A 25,425-nucleotide genomic window follows, 5' to 3' on the forward strand; every position below is an offset into this window, starting at 1 on the left:
TCCCTACAAGTCTCTGCTTTTTTTTTTTTTTTTTTAAATAGTGATTAACTGGAAACATTAACCCATCCTAGAAGAGACTGGAGATTTATTATCTCCTTGTCTTGATGCCTTTGTGGATCATTACTGACAATATTGACATAGGAAACTTGTTTGATATTAGAAAAATAAATAAACCACAGAAAAGTCCCAGGTGACTTAGTAAAAGCACAAAGCAATTATCTCATTACAAGCTCACGGCAGAAATAGACAAAAAAAGCCTTTAAAAAAAAAAAACCCAACCAAAAAAACATCGTCGCACAGTGATGGACTCACAGAATTTCCAACCAATCAGATCGCGGGATTGTGCGTTTCAGCGTGGAATGCAAACACTCCCACCCGTCGCAGGTTGGGTTTCCATGGTAACTATCACCGCAACCTTTATGGATAACTGGTAACTAGTATTCTCCACTACCCACCTGCGTCTTGGATCACCTTATCGAGTGAGTTACTAAACATTATCGCCCATTCTTCCCCTATTGCTGAACGTCCCCAGCCAGCCTTCGTTTGCTGAGGCTCATGGCCTTGTCATTTATTGTACACAGCATATGGAAAGAGTGTACACTATCAGGGGGAGGGCTGCCTTTAATGTGTGGAAGCTGGCGAGTAAAACTTTTAATTAGGATTACAAAATCTACTATTAAATAAATACCTCCCAAGCGTCCCTGCTCAGGAGGGACAGTCCTCATATTGGGATCCAAATCTCTCTGCCCCTCTCTTCTATCCAAATGTCCCTATTTTGTAGGAACTTTCTGTTATTGGTTTGTTTGTCTGAGTGAACTCAGTCTGTGTATAAAAAGATACATTGTTCTGGTACTGAATTACATTTTGTTACATAAATTGTCACCTAAAATTTCATAGAACAGTCCCTCACCTTGCCACACCCCATACACTGTTGAACAGTATAGTAGATGTATTTTTTTTATTCAAGTTTGTACTTTGACTAAATAAGGGACAGTTTATGTCACGGATGAATGCTACATAGTGTTGGAGACCACTATCGAATAACATAGAACTTTTTTTAAAAAAAAATAATAGTTGCACCTTTCCCTATATGTAAAACAACAGGCAAGTCAAATGTAATGGAACCTGTCTAAATTATAGGTTTAATTCCTGACCAAATCGTCCGGAGATTTTAAATGTTGCATGCATTGTTCAGGTGTGGACTATGATGATGTGTGATGTAAACACAAGTTTTCAATGATGCACTTTGTTGTTTTTTGTTTTGTTTTTGTTTTTTTGGTTAAAATAGGTGGAAAATAGTACTTTGTTAGAGAGATTTTCCAATATAACTATTTCGGCATAAAGTGTACCACTACCTTGTCACCACCAATACCAAGCCAGTGTGTACACTGTACTGTAGTCATTTTTTATCCATGCAGTAATTTACTAATGTTGAAGATATCATGCCACAGAACCTCACTGGATATATTTCATAGATGAATCTTCAGTGCTGTGTTCACAATTGTTTTTACATGCATATAACATGCCTCCTTGCTGCATTTAATAAAAATGAAGTCTATTGACTTTGAATTTGATAAATCACACTTGAACAGATTCTCTGGTAATACTGTATCAACTGTATTTATACTTACATACTCCTTATGTTATAGAAACCATCACTATTATAACCAATTCTGCAGACATTTTTACAGTTTAGTTAAAGGGAAAGAATACTAGAAAAGTAATGTTTTTTTAAATGTTTTGGCCAAGGTAGGTTGATAGTGTCAGACTTTTATTAAGACCTACAAGACTTTGTGCATTTGTCACATGAATGAATTGTGCACGTCAGTTTTACAACAGTTCCGGGATCAGTTGCTTTTAATTAGAGTTGAGTCTTCTAAATGACCAACCCACAAATCTTTCTAAAAATGTTGCTTTTCACTTAAAATAAACATTTGTATTTATTTATCTATTTATTTTTAGAAAATTCTATTATGAATTTACAAATAAAAGGAATAGCTGCGACTCCAAGAGGTCAAACACAGCAATCATCTAGTAATCCTGCTACTAAGGTAAAGCATCACATGCTTTGAGATTCAGATTTAAGTCAATTCATCCCTTAGCTGTCCCAAAGTTTTTCATTTATATATAAAATGTGAGAGTTTGTCATTTTACTTTGTAATAATTGTCGGAGGCTAGCACTGTGGAGTATGGGACATGACCACAATGAGTTTTGAGTTCATCATGCCTTCCAAAGTCCACCATAAACAATGTAGGCATGAGAACTCACTACTCCACTCCTATTTTCCTAAATATTTTTTTATGGGCCAAAATAAAAAAGCTTTTGGAAGGTTGTATATTTAAAAAAATAAATACAAAATTGTTGTTGGTGTTTTGGACCCACCCACGAATGGATGAATTATCCATCATCTTTTTTATGATGCCTTTATGCCTGTGCGCTCATTATGGGAATTAATTGATTTGTGTTGAATGTTAATTTGTTTCAGTGACAATTTTGCAAAGGATACATTTGCCTGTTAAAAAATAAACACATCTAAATATGTGCCATTATTTCTGAGGTGACAGATTTAGATCAAATAAACCCTATCTATAGTAATATTGTAACTGTTGTTTTCAAATACACACTAATAGTGTATTTTGTCTGTTATTAATAACAGTCTTGTTATTAATAAATATACACAAGAATATCTACAACAAGAAAAGACTAGAATAGTGTACTAAAGTCAAGAGAGTATTTAGAGGCTATTCAATGTGGAACTCACAGAAAAATGAATGGTAAAAGGCCTTAAGCTCCTTCAAACATGGTATTTCTTCTCTCTTTTTCTTACTCCAAGTCAAAAGTATACATAGGGAGAGAGAAGAATGGACACATAGAGTAGATCTTCTTATATCGAAAATTAACAATTTATTGAATCTACTTACAAGCTAGATAAAAGAATAGGCATATCACCATAACCACTGAATCCTCCTCCAGGACAAGGTCCTCCAGGACAAGGTCAGAAGGTCAGGAACAACAGCATACAAATAAAACAGGCGATCTATACAAGTACTTAAAAATACTTAAAGGACCACTATAGGCACCCAGACCACTTCAGCTTAATGAAGTGGTCTGGGTGCCTGGTCCATCTAGGGTTAACCCTTTCTGCTGTAAACATAGCAGTTTCAGAGAAACTGCTATGTTTACATATGGGTTAATCCAGCCTCTAGTGGCTGTCTCATTGACAGCCGCTAGAGGCGCTTCTCACTGTGATTTTCACAGTGAGAAGACGCCAGCGTCCATAGGAAAGCATTGGGAATGCTTTCCTATGAGACTGGCTGAATGCACGCGTGGCTCTTGCGCGCATTCGCATTCAGCCGATGACGGAAGAAGAGGGAGGAGAGTCCCAGCGCCTGAGGGAGCCTGGCGCTGGAAAAGAGGTAAGGGATTTACCCCTTCCTCCCCCTTCAGCGCCACGGGAGTGGGACCCTGAGGGTGTGGGCACCCTCAGGGCACTATAGTGCCAGGAAAACGAGTTTGTTTTCCTGGGACTATAATGGTCCTTTAATAAAAAACAAAAAATTAAATATAAAATATAGAATCAATTGATATATTATACAGTATTAAGCCCTACGCGTTTCTTCCATATGCATGGACTTCCTCAGGGGCACAATTATCCGTCTGTATTCATCATGAGAAGAAATACCATATTTAAATGAGCTTAAGGCCTTTTACCATTAATTTTTCTGTGAGTGCAACATTGAATACCCTCTAAGTACTCACTTGACTTTATTACACTATTCTAGTCTTTTCTTGTTGTAGACATTCTTGTGTATATATATTTTAAGAAGATTTAGAGGAATCTTATGTTTATCTACATTGAAGGAAGCAAAGGGTAATTTTATTATTTTTTATCATTTTTTATCCCTTCTGTGTCTGTTCCTTTTCACTGGTGGATCTGTGTTGTGTGGCACAAGCATTGTGTGTGTGTATGTATGTATATATATATATATATATATATATATGTATATGTGTATATATATATATATATATATATAAATACTTGTTTTAACTATAAGTATTTAGTAATAAATCTGTTGTTTACAACTTTTATATATTGAGCTAAAATTATGTCTTTTTTACTGTTACATTATATATTAAAAGTTTTATGATTTTGAGCCTTCCATACATGCAAGAATATACAATTTTTATGGCCAGGAAACAATTCCCTTTACTTTGCTTTCTACAGAAGAACCTTTTTATCTAATTAACCTAATTTGTGAAAGCTGGAATAAATGTACAGGTATTTAGTAGATGTCACTGCAATATGTACACTAAACCAAGGAGTAAGAGAAAAACATTAGAATGCCAAGTCATTTTTTTTTTAAACATTGTTAATAATTTAAACCAAGCCTTTCACACAGTTACTCTACCCTCCGCTTCCGTGCCATATTGTCCCACCTCCGGTCCTCCCTTGCTCCTCCCGTAGTCGTTTCTGGTTTGCCCTGCTTGAAGATGCTCCATGACTCTGACTTCATTGCCAGCATGCCTACGTCTGAATGGAGTGACGCTGGGATTGCTGGCTTGGCAGTTACCAAAACAACTACAGCACTTGCACTGTGGTTTCTATGCATGGATAGCAGATGTTGGTGGTCTATATTGCTGTCCTTTCTCAATCAATTTTACAGCATGGAGTCTATGCCAAAGAATAGATTGACAGGTGTTAGAAATGCCTATTTTTAAATTGGTATTTCTCCCAATCTATACACTTGCTAGTACGTATAGATGGAATTTGTTGCTCTGTTGTTGAATCATGACCCTCCTACGTAATGTTTGTATCTTATGCAGGGCTCAAAATCTGCATGCTCCACTAGCACTTACAAGTAAATATACCACCCTGATTAGTGGGCCATGGACCCTCCAGGCTTGCAGTGGCAAATAACTTTTAGATCTGTCTAGTAGCGTAGGATTTGAAATTTTGAACCCTGACTAGTGTACTGCCTACATTCATGTGAAATGTATTTATGTATTTTATTACTTTGTTATACTACTTCCTAAGAGTCAATAAAATACAATTATTTTTCTTAAATACTAAAATAGGTTTGTGTGGTTTTGCAGATTTTATATGTACAGTTAATTAGGCAGTTAAACTCTTTAGAGCCTTATTAACATAGGGGCTAATGGAGCTCAAGCTCCAGGACCATGCCTGTTGAATAGGCCTATTGATGTAAAAGAAACAAATGCATTACATTTTGTTTGGTGTATGTGTGTTTGTGTTTACTTTTTGTATTTCAAAAATGAATAACAATTGTATAGATGTTACATTGTACCCTGGAATTGATCATTATTGCCCGATGGGGTACTGTTGGGATTTTCTTCTCTTTTTCTTTGAAGGAAAGTCTTTGATGTAACAATTGAGAAGAAACAAATACATTAATACATTCTGTTTTACATTCACTATGGCATGACCTCTTAATTCTACACTCATTACATTCACCTTATTCTCTGTCCCAGGCTGCATACCAGGAGCCTCTTGCTAACAAGTAGGGAAGGCGAGGAGTGGACAAGTGAGTGCTGAGGGAAACCAGGGAACTGTTAGACATGTTCATGCCAAGTTTAGGGTGCTGAAACAGCGCTGTGTATACATTCACGGTAGGCTGAACTTCCAATTTATAGAGCAGACCTGCCCACTTTCCGGGAGGGGCTGCCCCCTCGGGCAGTGCCAGTGACGTGATTCACATTACTGGCCCACCTCCCTTTTCCCTGCCCACTGGCATCCCGCTTCACAGAATGCCAATTTTGGGGGTCTATGAATTTTGTTGAGAAATGAAAGCAGGAAATTAGCATATGCCCTTCGCCACTCCACATGTTGTGGAATACATTTCTCATAATGCTCTTACAGTCATAATGCTAGCAAAACGTCATGGGTGATGTAGTCCACAACATCTGGAGTGCTGAAGGTTGCCTACCACTGACATAGGGTATATGTTTCTTATAAATGCATCCTGTGAGTTTCCTCCATCAAAAACATTATTACTCTTATGGCTATTTTAGTGTTTTCTGTCAATGAGATTCTGTAATTTTACCCATCATATTTGCCAGCACCAGGCCCAATGGGCTCTTAATCCAGTGCTGGTGCACTCTTAGTACAATAACCACTATTGCGAATTTTAGTGTTGATGCAACGAGTCTGTGCATGCATTCTCCACATTTTTGTCAAGCCATTTTGGAATGGCTTGACAAAAAACAGTGCTATCCAGGGAGGTATTAGGCTCCCAGCTCCAAATCTTTCATTGCTGTCCATGGTTGGAAGGCTTTCCACAAATACAGTGCAAGTGAATCTTCTGCATTACCTGAGTGTCTGCAGAGGGGACAGAATTTATGTGTCAGCAGATTTCATCAAAGAGCTCCAAAATGGTTTGATAGAAAATGATAAATGAATAGGAAATTTAAATTGATTATTAATTAATTGATTATGAATCAGAATCAAAGGAACAATATGCATCCACACATTTTGTACACTTTGTAGATTATATTAATTTTTTTTAACTATTGATTTTGAATTAACTTTACTTTTCAATAAAATGTTATGTTGCTAAGCTTTTTTTTTTTATCTTGATCTCCCCCAAATAATGCAACCGTATGTGATGTCATCATCTCTATCGCTGCTATCCTAAATGGCTATAGAAACACTTTTACAGGGCAGTGTCATGGCTCCATTCTTTCATAAAAACAGAATGAAGCATTTCCAGATTTAATTACTTTGCACAAATAACTTCATTAGAGGAGAACTGTCATTTATCTGGAATTTATACCGTTTGATAAAACATTGAAAATCATCTTTTAACTTCTGTTAACCTAACCGCATCCCTCTACGCACTTTAGTTGTTGTTTCTGATGCGGAATGCTGTTGCCCCGCCTTCATTTATAGCTAACCTGATGCTCACACCACAGACTACACTCCATTTTCTTTAAATTTATATTAAAACTTTAAATGACATCATAATCTACTACAGGCCAGACAAAGCCAGAGCAAGCACTGCACGTAAAGAAGATAAACAGAAACATTCAAAGGATATAGCTTATTACACAGATTAAAAGAATGCTCCAAGTGAGCTGTAGTGGTTATGGTGCCAGGAGTCCTTTGGAACATCCCCCTGTAAGTAGTCAAAACTGTTTTTAAAATGGTTTGATTATTTTACTGTGGTCCCTCCAATATCTCAGAGGCCGAAGCGCTCTGTCTGAGCTAAGCTCCACAAAGCAGAGCTTAGCTCATAGCCTGAAAGTGGTCATGTGATACTATCCGCTAATGAGCTAGCCATGCTTAGTTCAGGAGAGCTAACAGAATCTAAGTTCCTACGGAAAAACGTACGGCTCCTTGGCTAAGAAAGTGGAGGGTAAGAGCAGTGCCTTGCAGACCCCAGAAAGACGTCAAGCCATTGACTACTTAGAATTGAGGGATACCCAGCACTCCTGGCACCATAGCCATTACAGCGCACTGCAGGGTAAAGAAAAGCAGCAAACACAAAATCTTATATGGGCATGTTTCAATGTATTGCCTATATGATATCCTAATAAAAAGACATAGATATCTCCAACCTGGACTGTCCCTTTAATTATGAACATCGTGTCTTGTTAGAGATTATTGGACCTACTAACAATTTCCATAATGATTTAAGTATGTATTAAACTATTTTTGAATACCATATTTATTTTTAGTGACATGATATTTAACACAAAATGTACAAAAGGAGACCCTACCGCCATTTGATTTATTTTTATCTTTGGGAGGGGGGGGGGGGGGGGCAGGATAAGGTTGTCTTTATTGTGGACAGTTAGGAGGTGTGAAACGGAGGAATTGTAACTGAATCTATAGTTTTATAGTTCTGCTACAACTACTGTCTACTTTGCTGACTACTACATTTGTCTATGACATCCACTCAGCGCAGCATTCTACCAAAATATTATTATTATGTAACAGTGGGAACACAAAGCACTGTTCTCATTTATAATGCTATTATACAATACCTATAAGTTGCTTTCTAAGTCATTATGATTTGGGGCTTTTATATTATTATTGAGTTTTTGTGTGTTTTTTTCTTTTATTTTTACACTTCAGGGATGGCGACAGCAGTCACGATCTGCTGAACCACGGCCAGATGAGTAAGTGCTTTATATCATAATATTAAAAATACCAATGTTTATTAAACTGTAAATCTTTCTTTTTCATGTCAAAATTACGCCACTAAAAATATTTTTTCCGACTGAACGCCTGCAATGTGTGACAGCATGGTTCTTTGGTGTCTGAAGTCAATTTTTGTTTGTCTCTGTTTTATTGTAACACGGTGTATGGCAAACAATAAAATACTCATCATCTGCCAATGCAGTAATATCCCACAGTCTAGTGACAGAAAACAGAACATCGTCATCTGTGCAACTCTGAAACAGTGTTACTGTGTAGGTCTGTACTAATAAAGAAGAAAGCTGTTTCAGTGCTTGAAACCATATTAAACATTTCTGTGGCTGAAAACAAGACTCCTTTAGTAGTTAATCCATGCACCATGCATGCTGTAAGCCAGTTATGTGTCTGAACTAGATTTCCCATGATGCTCAGTTAGCATTAAGACTAGCTGAGCATTAAAGGAAAATAATTCATAAACACCAGCAGTACCAATGTTAGCCATTTTAGGCCCTTCCATTTCTACCAGTTTGTTCTTTCTCGTTAAATAGTTTTGTTGCTCGGTTGAAAAAAATAATTAATAAAAATACAGAATCGGACCTTTGTTATTGATGCAGGAAAAAATGGGCACGATTTCTCATGAGATTAATGTTTTAATAAATATAGTAACTTATCTGTAGAGTTCTACTAAAATCGTTTTGCAGATGAACACTGCACCCCCCCCAGCTTCCTGAAACCCCTATAATCACCTCTCCTCCCACACTACTTAAAATGCAGCCAAGGTTTTTACTCCCTTCCCAGCTATTACAGGGCACTCTAAAGCATTGGAAGGGAACAGCCCCATTAATTACTTGCATAGGGTAACACCTTTACAATTTCAAGACACTTTTACACATTTGGAATAAATGTGGGATTCTGGAACATTATTGTTATTTGTATTCATTCTTTTCAGTTCCCTTCCTCTCTCTCTCTCTCTCTCCCCCTCTCTCACTGCTTTCTCTTTTCTTTACCCAACCAACAGGCGTTTTAATATATCTTATTAGCCTAAGAGTGGTACACTAGTTATTTTCTTGACTGCCAGCTCTGCTGTGCCATAGCTGTAAACTTAAAATAGTTCCTGTTTGACAATACAACAATGCTGAACTTGACTGGAATGCTGCCAACTAACTAGATGAGAATAATCACAAAATCGATAACTTGACTCGAGATGCTTGGCACACTTGAGATTACTGCACTTGGAACACTGAAGTTTGCAATGTGAGAGAAGGCAATGATGTAGCCATACAGGCTGGATCACAGACTATTTAGGGTGTTTTGGACAGGTAAAGGTTAAACAGTTTTATAGTTTGAGGCAGGCCTGGCTCAGCACATGGATCAATAGCGGACTTGGAGAAAGGCAGGCAAGGATAAAGCAAACAACATCTCTACTAGTTACTGTTTTAACATTGGGCTTGATGATCTGTTGTATTCCCCAAATACTAAAAATATTCACTATTGTTTTTATATGTGTATACTTATGTTTTCAATGGGTTTTAAAATAAAAATAAAACAAATGGAAACAGTTAATTGTTTTAAAAACTTAGATGATTGAATCACATATTTGCCAAGAACAAGTTATGCTATTCTTCACAGTAAACTGTCTTTCAGTATTTGTTTTTATTTCTTTTTAAATTAAATTGTCATGAGAACAATGTTTACTTTGCAGAGTGCCCTACCTTGACCTTGGGAAGCTCGGAGATTCAGATGACGAGGTACCAACAGTATTTTATGTATATATTTTATTATAAACTTATACTCTGTGTTTCGTAGTCCCAATGTATACAGAATGCAGGTAATACTGTGCAATATTACCTGGAAATGTTTTTATCAAAAGGTGCACAAAAACAATAACATCTTCATATATTGAACCTAATTATGATTAAGGTCAGCATTTGATGATTTGTGGATTGATTGGACTCATTGGGGTTGAAATCATGGTCTGGACCTCTATTTATAAGGACACTCTAAGCACCAAAGCAGTTATCTGCCATTTAGGAGGTAAATACATTTGTTTATGCTGCCCTTACACAGCCTCCATACACACTTCCTGTAAAAAGATATCTAGCTTTTAAACTTCCTTTATTGCACAGTGTGTTTATTTTAGAATTTCTTATCTCCTGCTTTTTTAAGAGTCTGCAGGAGCCTCACATGTGTGATTAAAGTTCAATTAACAGAGCAGAATGGATCAGGAGATAAGAACTTGTAAAGTAAACACACTGTGCTTTAAGGTTTGTTTGGAAATTAAACCATTCTTTCATGTAGACTTTATCAAACACTACCAAGGGAGGTGTGGTTAGGGCTGCATAAACAGAAACAAAAGGGATTTAACTCCTAAACGGCAGAGAACTATGCAGTGAGACTGCAGGGGCATGATTTATACACCAAAATGTTGTTTAGGTACTTCGAGTATCTCTTTGTGTGGACTCCTGGTCGCTAACAACTTCCTACTTCTGTGGCTCGTAGACTGTTACAGGTACCAACACATAGTAACTGTTATAGAGCATGGATTACGTTGTTTTTAGTTATATTATACCCTACATGTTTGCTAGGAAATATATAAATAAAAAGAAAATTGTGTAAGGTATATTTATATCATTACATTTGCAAAGATATCCAGGTTTATAATCCCTATCTGACTGAGTTTTATGTTTGTTGCTTTAGAATTCATCAGTGTTACATTACATTAATTATCTTCAATGTTCGTTTCAGGAAACCTACAATCCTCTAAGTAAAGGATACCCTAGGCTCGGCCCTCCAGATTCATCTTCAACTGTTAGCTGGGGGTCACCCCTCCATACTCCCTATGCACAGCATTTCCAGAAACCACAGGTAAATGCTCCAAAGGAGATGAATGGTCTGCTAAACTACAAACTAAATGTTTCTGCTGATTCAGTTGGTTTGCTTTGTGAGTTTTCCACTTTTAACTCCACTTTCAATGCTTGATGCTTGAAAATCTCACCAGTGTTATTAAAGAAACATTACTTGACTCAATAACTAGACTTGGTCCTCGATTTTATATTTTTTTTATACATTTTTCAAATGATTCAATATTGTGAAAAATATTTTAATATTTCTATATTTATTTCTATATTGATATATTTTTTAGGTTTTCTCAGTTTAGTATAGAAAGTAGTTATATCTTCTACTTACGGTACATTAAGGGGTTACTCCAATTACCATTATCGCTTCTGCTTTTTGAAGTGGTCATGGTGATAGGAGTCTGAATGTGCGGTGTTTCAGCTTGAAACAGTGCAAATCCAGAGTTTACCTCTCTTCCCTATTTAATATTTTTTCTCCCCGCCATTCCTCGTCCCTCTCTCCCTTCCTCCTTTCCCACTCCTCTAGCAGGGTTAGAGCGCATGCATGAAATTTAGATAAGGTAAAGCTGACTGCGCACTATGCAGATGCTCTTGCTGCTTCAATCTCTCTAAAACTGTGGCATGTTCCCTTTCATCTATACTCACTACCAGAGTGTATAACAGTAAGAAACTATAAGAAAAGGAGTGGACAATGGTAGTGCTATGGGACATTCCTTAGAAAGCCTGGAGCAAGCTCATCATTAGATGCATTTATGCCAAGCTCAGGGTGCTGTCTTGCCAGCCTGCATGATTGGTAAGTAGCCTGACAAGCATTCACACCAGGCTGGCCTTCCAGTTCTTTGGGCAAACCTGCTCCTTTTTTGGCATGTTCGCCCCTTTGGGCGGTTCTGGTTATATGATGAGTCAGTGGCCCACCCTTTTACCCTGCCCACCTATATCCTGCTTCACCGGACACTGCTGTTAGGGGGTATGGATTTACATCAAAGATGAAAGTGGGAGATTTGCATAGGGTATGTGTTTTCTTATAGCTATATCCCGTGAGTTTCCCTCCAGGACCACCTCCGCCAGATACATGACATTTGGTAGGTATAACTGTTTTAGTGTTTTCTGTTAATAAGATTCTGTAATTAGATTCATCATAATTGTCAGCACCAGGCCCAATTGGCTCTTAATCTGGCCCTGGTATGAGTGTAATAGTGTCATTGTGTGTTTACTAATTGAGGGTGTGTATACTGTGGCTGGGTGTGTGTGTAAAACAATGTGTAATTTTGTGTATACTTTGCCTAACTTTGTATATCAGTGTGTGTCTGAGAGTGTGTGTATATTGTGAGTGTGTGTGTGTGTGGGGGGCCCGTATTTGTCATTGTGTGTGTATATAGTAATGTGTGTACCTGCTATGTATAATGGAGATGGATATTCTGGCCACCACTGTCCCATAAACTAGTCAGAGAATAACACTGGCCTTTGCATTACTGGTATTTTTGCAATACCGGCTGGAATTTTTGAAATACTGGCTGGTATTTTTGCAATACAGAGACAGCCTCAGGTACCAACTGTGCCAGTAAAATACTAGCCAAGTGGCAACCCTCATAGCATGAAACTGTTTTTTTTTTTTTTTGTAAAAGAGAATCATGTTCTAGAGTGATCAAGTTTAAAGTTTAAATTATTATTTAAAGGGACACCATAGTCACCAGAACAACTACAGCTTAATGTCACTGCATGCTTTTTTTCTGTAAACACTGCCTTTTCAGAGAAAAGATAGTCTTTACATTACATCCTAGGAACACCTCTAGTGGCCACTTCTCATACGGCCACTAGATGTGATTCCTGGGTCAGTGCTGCACACATTTGTGTTCCTGACCCTATAGTGTTCCTTAATCTAATACAAATAATACATTGTGCAAGTTTCACACTGAGGCCTATCCAGAATGATGCAAAATAACTATTTAACAAACGCTGTATCCTACAATGCCGAGATAGCAGTGATCGGTTAAAACTTGCAAAAAAATGTTTTTGTGAATATCTGTTTATTTCGACAAGAGGTCCTTAGCAAATTGTATTACTACCATATAAATGTCAAGCCATTTCAAAATGGGATGGCACCAAGGGACTCCTGGCTCCATAACCATTACAGAGGGTTCTGTTGGTGATGGTGCTCACAGTGCTCTTTTAACTTACATTTACCGAATTCCAGACGGTTCTGATCTGACCAGTTTATTCCGTTTTTCTTGTTCAGGCAGTGCAAAAACCTAATCCAGTCAGAGCTGAGGTAAGTAAACGAAAATTCCAGTCCAAAATAATATTAAAATTTTCCGCCTACAAGCATGTTCTTAACCCTTTCTTGTCAAGAGTTAAGTAATGTATGTTTTATAGTACTAGTTCTGATATATAACCTGCTTCAAAGAAAAAAATATATATATATATAATTTTATTTTCCAGCTACGTTTAGGTGTTATGAAAACTATTCCTGAGAATCTTCCACCCCCATCTGACAAATTCAAATTAAAGTACCAGCAGTATGAGGAGGAGATGAAGCAGAATTATAAGCAGAACACAATGAGATCTGCAGAAAGGAATAAACCAGAAACACAGAGATCTGCCAGACATCATATCAATAGACAGGAGGTATTCTGAAATACCTAATTCATCTTTTGCTGTAACTGTTCAATTCCTGAATCCAGTGTAATTTAGAACACGGTCAAAGAATTCTATTTAGATAAGGAGTTTGAATCTCACATGTTATGGAGGGCTTGAATCTCTGATCACTATATGAGTTTTGGGGTAAATATGTATACTGATATATATATATATATATATAAATATTTCCGTTTTCTTTTCACCATCTTATCTCTGATTCTTTATGTTTCTTCCCATCTATGTGTCTGCTTGTCTTTCTCCTTATTATGGGTCTCCCTAAATATTTCCCGTATCTGCCTATTTCTGTTTTGTATCTCTATTTTACCTGTGTTTTGTGTGTTTTCACATTATCTTAGTCTCTGCCTCAAACATCAATTTATCACTGCCAAATTAATTCTCTGTACTCGGACAAAAAGAAACAGGAGGTGTATTGGTGTTTCTTGTATACAGGAGGATATAAAAGGTGTAACACAAGATGTATCCCCTTTCACCATAAAATCAAATAATTACAATAAAAACAAGTGTTACACGCTAGTAAACACACAAAATCTAGCTACATGTTGGTATCATGATGTGTATACACAATATAAGAGAGATAAAACAACAAATACACATATTTAGAGCCATCCCAGGTTCTATAATATGAGCTCCAAAGTGGCTATACAGGCTGCGAATAATAACCGATTCAGGCAGTGGCGTACACACAACCCATGGGGCCCCGGTGCAAAAACTGATCTGTGGCCCCCCCCCCCCCGCGCTTACTCTGCGCGGGCTGGGGCCGCAACACATGGCGGGCGGGCACCTGGTCGCCCCTTAAGGACACATGACATGTGTGACATGTCATGATTCCCTTTTATTCTAGAAGTTTGGTCCTTAAGGGGTTAAAGGACCACTACAGACACCCAGATCAAATCAGCTCAATGAAGTGGTCTGGGTGCCAGGTCTCTCTAGTTTTAACCCTGCAGCTGAAAACATAGCAGTTTCAGAGAAACTGCTATGTTTCACTGAGGGTTAATCCATCTCTAGTGGCTGTCTCATTGACAGCCACTAGAGGATTTTCTGCGATTCTCACTGTGAAAATCACAGTGAGAAGACGCTGAACGTCCATAGGAAAGCATTGAGTAATGCTTTCTATATGGGCGGTTTGAATGCGCGCGTGGCTCTTGCCACGCATGTGCATTCGGAGCTGAGAGGAGGATCGGGACGGAGAGATCCCCAGCGCCAAGGGAGCCCGGCGCTGGAGAAAGGTAAGTGCTTTAGACACACACACACACACACTCTCATGAACAGACGCACACATTTACTGACAGACACACACTCAGTGACAGACGCACACAAACATACTCAGTAACAGACACACACACTAACACTAACACACTCTAAAACTAACACACTCACTAACACAATCACTCACACTAACACACACTCACTAACACACACTCACTAACACACACTCACTCACACTCACTCACTAACACACACACAAACTAACACTAACACACACTAACACACTCACTAACACTAACACACTCACTAACACACTCACTAACACAATCACTAACACAATCACTCACACTAACACACTCACTAACACAATCACTCACACTAACACACACACTAACACACTAACACACTCACACTAACACACTCACACTAACACACTCACACTAACACTAACACACTCACTAACACACTCTCTCACTAACACACACACACTAACACAAACTAACACTAACACACTCACTAACACTAACACACTCACTAACACTTACACACTCACATTAACACACTCACTAACACACACACTCACTCACTCACTAACACTCACACACTCACTAACACACTCACATTAACACACTCACTAACACTAACACACTCACTAACACACTCACTAACACTAACACACTCACATTAACACACTCACTCACACTCTCACTAACACACTCACTAACACTAACACACTCACTAACACTAACACACTCACTAACACACTCACATTAACACACTCACTAACACTCTCACTAACACACTCACTCACTACCACTCTCACTAACACACTCACTAACACTAACACACACACACTCACTAACACACTCGCTAACACTAACACACTCACTAACACACACTCACACACACTCACTAACACACTCACTAAACACACACACACGTTTTTTCTGTTTTTTTTTAAATTTAATCCCCCCAGCCTCCTTACCTGTGGGAGAGCTGGGGGGATTCCTTGGGGTCCAGTGGTGTTGCTGGCCCTGCTGTCACCCGGCTGGCGGGCGCGCGAGGGAGCACTGTCCCCTGGGTGCTCCCTCTTCAGCTCCCTCGCACGTCGCGTACTGATACCGGAGCTGGAAGATGACGTCATCTTCCGGCTCCGGTTTCAGTGCGGTGCGCGAGAGAGCTGAAGAGGGAGCACTCAGGGGACAGTGCTCCCTTGCGCGCCCGCCAGCCGGGTGACAGCAGGGCCAGCCTCGGGGGGCACGGAGGTGGCCGGCTCCTGGGCCCCCCAGCAGAAGAGGCTGGCCCTGTGGGTACATACCGGGTCGCAGGGGCGGCCGGGCCCCCTGGTGGGCCGGACCCGGTCGCAGCCGCGACCCCTGCGACCCTGGTATGTACGCCACTGGATTCAGGTGTAGTATCCAATGCAGGACTAAGGAGTTGAAATGTTTACAAAAAACTTTATTGCACAAAATATACAATAAAATAAGAGACCAAACGTAAATTAATACTACATAAAAAGAGTCCCATCCAGTGTTAACAATCTAAAAAAAAAAACGCGTTTCGACTCCCATCTGCAGTCTTCTTCAGTATGGGAAGTTCCCATATGTTTTTACTGTACTATAAGAGGTATGTTACATCAATTATGGATTAGCTCTCAAATCCTATCTTCAACGCAAATCCACAGGCCAATTTGTTATTTACTATGATAATTTGGAAGAGTAAATTCTGCCTTTTAAAAGTGGCAAAAGAGGGAGTGGTCTCTGGGTCCCAGAGTGAGTACTGTTTTTAACAAACTGTTACTAAACCATTTCACAAAGAAGCAGGAGATGTCACTATTGGCAACATAACTATTACACTGAGCTGTAGTGGATTTGTTGCTTACTGTGTCTCTTAAAGCGGCACTGTCATGCCAAACTTACCTTTCCTCAATCTCTTCCTCTTCTCCCCCTCTCTCGGGATCTGTTCTTCTTTTCTTCCATTCTTCTTTAGTTTTCGTTAAAATTATAAGACAAAGTAGGGACTCTTTGCCTTATGGAGGATTCCTCCGCTTGACCAGCTCTGACCAGCGGAGGAGCAAAGTGTGCTTCATTTCCGCTGGTCAGAGCAATTTTCCCATGATCCCTAGCTTTCCTCCCTGTTCCCACAATACTTTCTGTCAGTATTGCCGAAAGTCCTGTCACTTAGACAGAACGCCGGCAAAACTGCCGAATTGCATCCTAACAGAATGAGAAGAGTTTCTCCATTGGTGTTAGGATGCAATTCGGTACTTTGTTCGTATCAGAATTTCATTCTAATGAATGAAACTCCGATTCTATTCATTGCTGTGGCTGCATCTTGCAGCCGCTTAGTAGATAACTCCCTAATTCCCACGGTATCAGGGAGCTATCTACTAAAAGGCTGAAAGACCTGAATTGGTCTTTCAGCCAAATGTACTAATACTAAGTAAAGATTACTTAGTATTAGTAAATAATATGCCCCTACTCGCTATACCGCGAGTAGGGACATGTCTAGTAAGCAGTGAGCAGCCTGTGGCTGTGGCTGCTCACTGTAAAAAAACAAACAAACACTGTAAAAAAACAAACAAAAAAACACCTAATAACCCCCCCCCCCCCCGCGCGGGGGTTAAAGATGGGGGGGACCTACTGTCCTCCCCCATGGCCCCCACCCCTGCGCGGTGGGTGGGGGCCCTAATAAAACAATAAAGGGGGGGGACACCTACTGTCCTCCCCCCGGCCCCCACCCCTGCGTGGTGGGAGGGGGCCCTAATAAAATAATAAGGGGGGGGGACCTACTGTCCTCCCCCCCTGGCCCCCACCCCTGCGCGGTGGGTGGGGGCCCTAATAAAATAATAAGGGGGGGGACCTACTGTCCTCCCCCCCTGGCCCCCACCCCTGCGCGGTGGGTGGGGGCCCTAATAAAACAATAAAGGGGGGGGACACCTACTGTCCTCCCCTCGGCCCCCACCCCTGCGTGGTGGGAGGGGCCCCTAATAAAATAATAAGGGGGGGGACCTACTGTCCTCCCCCCCTGGCCCCCACCCCTGCGCGGTGGGTGGGGGCCCTAATAAAATAATAAGGGGGGGGACCTACTGTCCTCCCCCCCTGGCCCCCACCCCTGCGCAGTGGGTGGGGGCCCTAATAAAATAATAAGGGGGGGACCTACTGTCCTCCCCCCCTGGCCCCCACCCCTGCGCTGTGGGTGGGGGCCCTAATAAAATAATAAGGGGGGGGACCTACTGTCCTCCCCCCCTGGCCCCCACCCCTGCGCGGTGGGTGGAGGCCCTAATAAAATAATATGGGGGGGACCTACTGTCCTCCCCCCTGGCCCCCACCCCTGCGCGGTGGGTGGGGGCCCTAATAAAATAATAAGGGGGGGACCTACTGTCCTCCCCCCCTGGCCCCCACCCCTGCGCTGTGGGTGGGGGCCCTAATAAAATAATAAGGGGGGGGACCTACTGTCCTCCCCCCCTGGCCCCCACCCCTGCGCGGTGGGTGGGGGCCCTAAATGACCCCCCCCCATCAAGGTGACTAGGGGTCCCAAGCCCCTAGTCACCCCCCCCCACCCAAAACATTCTATCCCCTACCTACCCCCCTCCCCCTAAAAATAGTGAGGGGGGAATAAAATAACTAACCTGTAAAAAATAAAAATAAAAGTACCATTTGACGTCTTCTTTTTTCTAAATTCTTCTTTCTTCAGCCCCCAAAAAAGCCAAACAAAAATCCATCATACCCGTCGCACTTTAAAAAAAAAAAAAAAAAAACGAGCGCAAAAAAAATTAATCCATGTTCAACCATGGAGGGCACGCTGCGTACTGAGCTCCGCAGGGCGGGTCAAGGCTTATATAGCCTTGCCCCGCCCTGCAATTAGGCTTAGAACACACTGATTGGTTGGTTTAAGCCAATCAGAGTGCTCTGTGTCATTTTACACAGCGTGGGAAAATTCAAAAGAACTTTCCCACGCTGTGTAAAATGACAGATCACTGTGATTGGATGGTTTTCAAGCCATCCAATCACAGTGCTCTGTGTCATTTTACAAGCGTGGGAAAATTCCAAAGAACTTTCCCACGCTTGTAAAATGACACAGAGCACTGTGATTGGATGGATTTCAAGCCATCCAATCACAGTGCTCTGTGTCATTTTACAAGCGTGGGAAAATTCCAAAGAACTTTCCCAAGCTTGTAAAATGACACAGAGCACTGTGATTGGATGGCTTGAAAACCATCCAATCACAGTGATCTGTCATTTTACACAGCGTGGGAAAGTTCTTTTGAATTTTCACACTCTGTGTAAAATGACACAGAGCACTCTGATTGGCTTAAACCAACCAATCAGTGTGTTCTAAGCCTAATTGCAGGGCAGGGCAAGGCTTTATAAGCCTTGACCCGCCCTGCGGAGCTCAGTACGCGGCGTGCCCTCCATGGGTGAACATGGATAAAAAAATTTTTGCGCTCGTTTTTTTTTTTTTTTTTTTTTTAAAGTGCGACGGGTATGATGGATTTTTATTTGGCCTTTTTGGGGGCTGAAGAAAGAAGAATTTAGAAAAAAGAAGACGTCAAATGGTAAGTTTAATTTTTTTTTACAGGTTAGTTATTTTATTCCCCCCTCACTATTTTTAGGGTGAGGGGGGTAGGTAGGGGTTAGAATGTTTTGGGGTGGGGGGGGTGACTAGGGGCTTGGGACCCCTAGTCACCTTGATGGGGGGGGGTCATTTAGGGCCCCCACCCACCGCTCAGGGGTGGGGGCCAGGGGGGGAGGACAGTAGGTCCCCCCCCCTATTGTTTTATTAGGGCCCCCACCCACCGCGCAGGGGTGGGGGCCAGGGGGGGAGGACAGTAGGTCCCCCCCCCTATCTTTATTTAGGGCCCCCACCCACCGCTCAGGGGTGGGGGCCAGGGGGGAGGACAGTAGGTCCCCCCCCCCTTATTATTTTATTAGGGCCCCCACCCACCGCGCAGGGGTGGGGGCCAGGGGGGAGGACAGTAGGCCCCCCCCTTATTATTTTATTAGGGCCCCCACCCACCGCGCAGGGGTGGGGGCCGGGGGGGGAGGACAGTAGGTCCCCCCCCTTATTGTTTTATTAGGGCCCCCACCCACCGCGCAGGGGTGGGGGCCAGGGGGGCCAGGGGGGAGGACAGTCTGCTCACTGTCCACAGGCTGCTCACTGTTTAGTGGAAATGCCCCTACTCGCGGTATAGCGAGTAGGGGCATTGGGGAGATTTTAATCTCCCTTGTGCTATTATGGGGGTCATATTGACCCCAATAGAGTGAGGGGGGATCTGGGGGGCTTATGAAGTGGTGGGGAGCACAGCTCCCCACCGCTTCTGTCTTTACATATTACAAGGAGGGAGCTGCACGCCGGTAGCTCCCTCCTTGTAATAAACTGAACGAACAAACGAACACTGATACACAGTGTTAGTTTGTTCATCTGATTTTTTCTATTCATTCATTCGTCTGTCTGATGAATGAATGAATAGATGAAATTCCCGTTCGCATGTCCAGGTGTTTCACTGGGCATGTGCGGGAATCTCACAGTCTGTCTAGTGTGGGCAGATGACGTGTCCCACAGGGACTTCACCTACCCACACAAAGATGGCGGCGCCCTGAATAAAGATCAGGGCAGAAAATACAGATTTAAAAATAGGTAATCTGGGGGGCTTAGGGGCATTTGGGGGTGACTAGGGGGTCAATTGGATGTAGTGGAGGCGGGAGGGGGGTTAAAAAAAAAACGGGATTCGGCATGACAGTGCCGCTTTAACCCCTTAAGGACCAGACTTCTGGAATAAAAGGGAATCATGACGTGTCACACACGTCATGTGTCCTTAAGGGGTTATATATGGCAAGGCATCGTGGAAGCTGTAGTTCTTTTAACAGCTGGAGATCTACTATTTGCCATACCTGCATTAATCATGGCTAAATTACCAGTATTAAAGACATTTGCCATTGCTTGTGTAAAAGATCCTGGGGCACCTATTGAAACAATTTGAGGATTGTCCCATTTCTTCCAAAAAATAATCATAATGGACTCACCTATTATTTTGTCGTACATTCTCAGTCTTGATGTGCTAATAATACATTTGCAAACATTTTCCAAGTTTTATGATCTAATGTAAACAAGCTGCTTCAGATGCGGCATGTTGAGTGCAATAAAATCCCTTTATTGTTTGGACAGCAATGACATTATAATTATAGTTGATAATGACACATGACCTTTTGATCTTCCTATAAATATATAATTTCCAAAAGAAAGCATTTGTCATTGCAGAGACAAATGTCCTAAATTATCATTCTATTGTTCACAGCAGTTGGATATATATATATTTTTTTCATCAGACTGTCATTTCACACCCACAGGATATATCTTATTTGTATGACCAAGCTGGAGTTTTGCATATAATTGTACTGTTTCTGCTTATCGAGAAACATTGATAAATGGGGAAAAAACATGCTTTAAAACAGATTATTTTTTCCATGCTCTGCTAGTTATTTATAAAAATAATTTGTAGAACAACGTTTTAAAAGTGGGGCAGTCACCATGGAAACCAATTAGATGTTTCTAGTGATTGCTCCATTTTTACAAATGGACATTTCATGACATTTTATATATATTCCGATTCTGTGTGCTACAATGTTTTAATGTCCTTTAATGTTCAAAAAAAGGTTCAGAAAAAGGACCATAAAAGTGAGGAAGGTTTTGCTGAGAGAACACCTCTGGATGAAAAAGCTCAACTCCAGCAATGCTACACAAGCAAACCATACACCGCACAGCACAGCTTGAGGAAACTGGATGCTGTAAGTTGTCTATACTTAATCTTAGAAGCATAGTATTATTGGAAGAGTATACTGTAATAAAGGAACTGTTCATTTGGGGCCCCAGATACCTTGCACATCACATTACATTTATTGAGTCAATTGTTATGCTGTAAGAGTACGAACACTAAAAGGGTTATTCACTAAAGTGAATTTAAAGCAAATTGCCACACAAAAGTATATATTTATATATAGTAGACACCACGGGATATTTACCTAAGGGTATTTGATACTTATTATGTAGCCTTTTAACTGCCAATCTCTGCTAAATATTGGAGTAAACCTAAGGTGTTTTTCTGTTTTTCCAGATTTTTAACAAATATAGCAATTTTTTAATGCGTATTTAATGTGTAAAACCCCATAATGTGTTAGGTTACATCTTCTAAGCGCAACAATACCCCAATGTATGTATTTGTCACTATCCTGGGAAGCTACTACGTCCTATAAGAGACTCGACCATTTCAGTTTTTACAGTTCAAATTTAAGAGACAAATTTGATGGGTTTATGGCTTGTTTTGGGGGTGTTAGTGCAGTTTGATTGTTCAAATTACCCACAAAGGCATACTGTTTGTAAAATTGGATTCTTCAAGGTATCTCATATGGTGTATATTGTGCTTTAACATGTTACCATTTGTTTCACCAGTTTATGTCAAAGTTTGTGGTAAAACTATATATTTGTTTGCATTTTTTAAAATGCATTTTTCAAGGCTGGTATTTGCCACTGTGATCAAACTCCCCAAATTATGCTCAATAAACTTTTCTGAATAAAACAATACCCCTAATGTATGCCTTTGGCACTATCCTGTGAAGTTACAGTGCCATATAAGAGACCTGACTATTTCAATTTTTACAGTTAGAGTTTTGATAGATGAATTTGATTGGCCTATTCCACATTTTGGGGCATTGTAGCAGTTTGACAATTAAAATTACCTCACATATGCATACCATCTTTGAAAGTAGACATCCGGGGTATGTCATGTGGTATATTTTGAGCATTATTATAAAGCCATTTTAGCACCAAAGTTTATGGTATTATTTTATATTTTTCCTTACATGCACATTGCAATTTAGTGGTATAGTTTGTAAACTTGATATGTGCTACTGTAATATAAATCGCTAAATTGTGCTCAACTATACCTCCTGAGTACCCCCTTGTTATAACCTGGTCAAGTTCTTTGTGAAAATATAGAGCTGAATGTATAACCTACTAACTGCAGCTTTACATTTTTTTTTTATGGCAAATTGAAGATAGGTTTATGGTGCATTTTGAGGCATTTTAGTGGCTCAAATATATTTAAATTACTCCATAAATGCATGCCATTTGCAAAAGTGGACACCTAGGGGACTATCACATGATATAATTTTAGCTTTTTTAAGGTGCCATTTTTTTATTTTTTTTTCAAAGTTTTTGGTATTAATTTTTATTTTCAGTTTTTACATACGCATTGTATTTTTTTATTTTTTATTTCATGTGTCCTACTGTAATAAAATGATCTTAACTATACTTAGTAACATCTCCTGAGTACAACGATACCCCATTTGTATACCTCTTTAAAGTAACAATTTTAATCTTAATCCAGTCTAAATCTGCCAAATCTTAATTGTGAAACAAATCCTAATCCCAAATTTTACCCTAAATCTAATAATAAACCTAACTTTAGCCCTAACCCATGCCTTAATTAATCCTCATTATAACTTCAATCCTAATCTCAATCCAAACCCTATAAATAGTGTTAGAAAGATTTCCTCTGCTGATGTGGATTTCAGCAGAGAGATATTCTTGCTGGCCCTAATCCATATTCTAATCTGAACCCTAATCTGAATCTAATCCCAATATTCATATGCTAAATAAATATATTCATTATCTGGCGCACCCTGTCTAGAAGCTGGTTTCTTCACCTATACTGGGAGTGCCCAGACTCGATTTTGAGTAAATCCCCCAGAATTCTTAGGGAGGCGTACCCCTTATTCAGAGACCCACAGCGCTTGAAGAGAGACGGAATTTTTGGCTCCTGTACATGTGAGGGGTTCTATTATTTCCTTTTAACCCCTTAAGGACACATGACGTGTGTGACATGTCATGATTCCCTTTTATTCTAGAAGTTTGGTCCTTAAGGGGTTAATATTATAGTGTTTATTGAAATACTACACTATATATTGCTCCTTTACATTTCTTATCTCCGAGGTAGATAACACTCTGAAATGTGACAATAGAGCCAAAATAGAAACTCTAGTACACGTGATTGAAAACTTTGGAAACGTTCTTTGATATACCATAACACCTTATTTTGATATATTGCATACTGCATATTATCGTGCTATCTTATTTTTTGTCTTTGAGGTCACTGCAACTCCCATGAAAACTAACTTCTGCTAAGTGTTCATTTGCACAATATTTTAGCACTTTTGTGAAGTTTTAAACACTTTTAAGGTTTTAAGAATCACTGTATCTTCCACTTATGTAAGACATCATTGTACTCTATTAAGCATGTTATGTTATGTTGGATGCACTAGAAAGCACTTGTGGATTTATTATTACAGTCACTTTGAAGCGAAACACTATTTTGGATAACCATTTTAAATACAAACCTAATTCTAAATCCAATATTTATTCTAAACCTACTCTTAATCTATAATCTTAGTCCCCTAATTAATCCTAATCCCAAAGGTTTCCATCTGCTAATATCAATACTGATATTAGCAAAGACAAATCTAAGCTGAAACAGGGTGGCATGTTGCTGCCATCTACTGACTATTTTCAGTATGAGAGCTATCTATCTTTTTAATTGTATATAATATGCCTAATTCATTGAGATTGGTGGTGGACAACTGACAGAGCCCAGTACTGATCAAAATGACATTGGGGCATTGAGGGAGACCCTCCAGGGTCTGTTCAGACTCTGGGGTCTCCCAATCACCAGATCCAGTAAGAGAATCACAGCAGCTGAGCTTGATCACTCATTTGCTGTGTTCTCCATGGAGTTAAATGGCTGTATGCAGTGCTGTATTTCAGCACTGCTTTCAGCTCATCAAAAAGTATGGGGCCACCAAAAATTGCCCCAGCTGACAAAATGAAGCCCTAGGTATCCATTGATACCTGAGTCTCCTGGTGTGAGAAGGGATTTAACACTGCTCACACCAAGTTATAGCTAGACGTATTTAAATGCCTATAGAATGAGCTACATGTTGTGTCAACTTCCAGCACTGCATGTGGCTCATCAAAAAGTCCGAGGCCTCTAAAAATGACCCCAGCTAACAGAGGGGAGCACCAAGTTTCTATTGATACCTGGATATCCTGGTGTGAGCAGGCATTTAACCCTGCTCAGATGTGTCATTACGCACTAAAAGCAGTAAAGCCCAATATAGTTAGTGCGTAATGGCTCGTCCTAATGTCCATAATGGGTTAACACCACTTTGAATGCAATGCCATAATATTTACTACTAGTTGATAACATTAAAATTCTTGCCCTCCTTCTTAACTGAATTACTGTTGCTTAAGTGCATGCCAGAAAAAGCATTCCTTTAAAATGACGTGCCAGGCCAGTAGCCGATGCTATTTGAATATATTATGTTGCGAGCAGCTCTCCTAGTGATACCGGAGAAACTGACGGAAGCCAAGCACAGAGAGATGGACACAGGTTTCTTCAGGAAGGAAGAGATTCTTTATTGGATCACCGATCGGGACTCAGAGGGACTAGCGTCACCAAAATACAGCAAAGTCTGAGTACTGAATACATAGAG

General features: G+C 40.1%; 1 protein-coding gene across 1 annotated transcript in view; it reads left to right on the forward strand.

Annotated features, from left to right (window-relative positions):
- The first annotated feature begins 414 nt into the window (after positions 1-414).
- Positions 415-25,425, forward strand: part of CAPS2 (calcyphosine 2) — an 89,660-nt gene continuing 64,649 nt past the window's right edge. Inside the window, exons 1-8 of the mRNA XM_063446994.1 lie at positions 415-479; positions 1,963-2,051; positions 8,097-8,140; positions 9,862-9,907; positions 10,905-11,024; positions 13,251-13,283; positions 13,454-13,639; positions 21,535-21,666. Of these exons, the coding sequence (XP_063303064.1) occupies positions 1,974-2,051; positions 8,097-8,140; positions 9,862-9,907; positions 10,905-11,024; positions 13,251-13,283; positions 13,454-13,639; positions 21,535-21,666 (639 nt within the window). The 5' untranslated portion in view covers positions 415-479; positions 1,963-1,973. The remainder of the gene's footprint in view (positions 480-1,962; positions 2,052-8,096; positions 8,141-9,861; positions 9,908-10,904; positions 11,025-13,250; positions 13,284-13,453; positions 13,640-21,534; positions 21,667-25,425) is intronic.

The sequence above is a fragment of the Pelobates fuscus genome, chromosome 3 (assembly GCF_036172605.1).
Source record: "Pelobates fuscus isolate aPelFus1 chromosome 3, aPelFus1.pri, whole genome shotgun sequence".
NCBI lineage: Eukaryota > Metazoa > Chordata > Amphibia > Anura > Pelobatidae > Pelobates > Pelobates fuscus.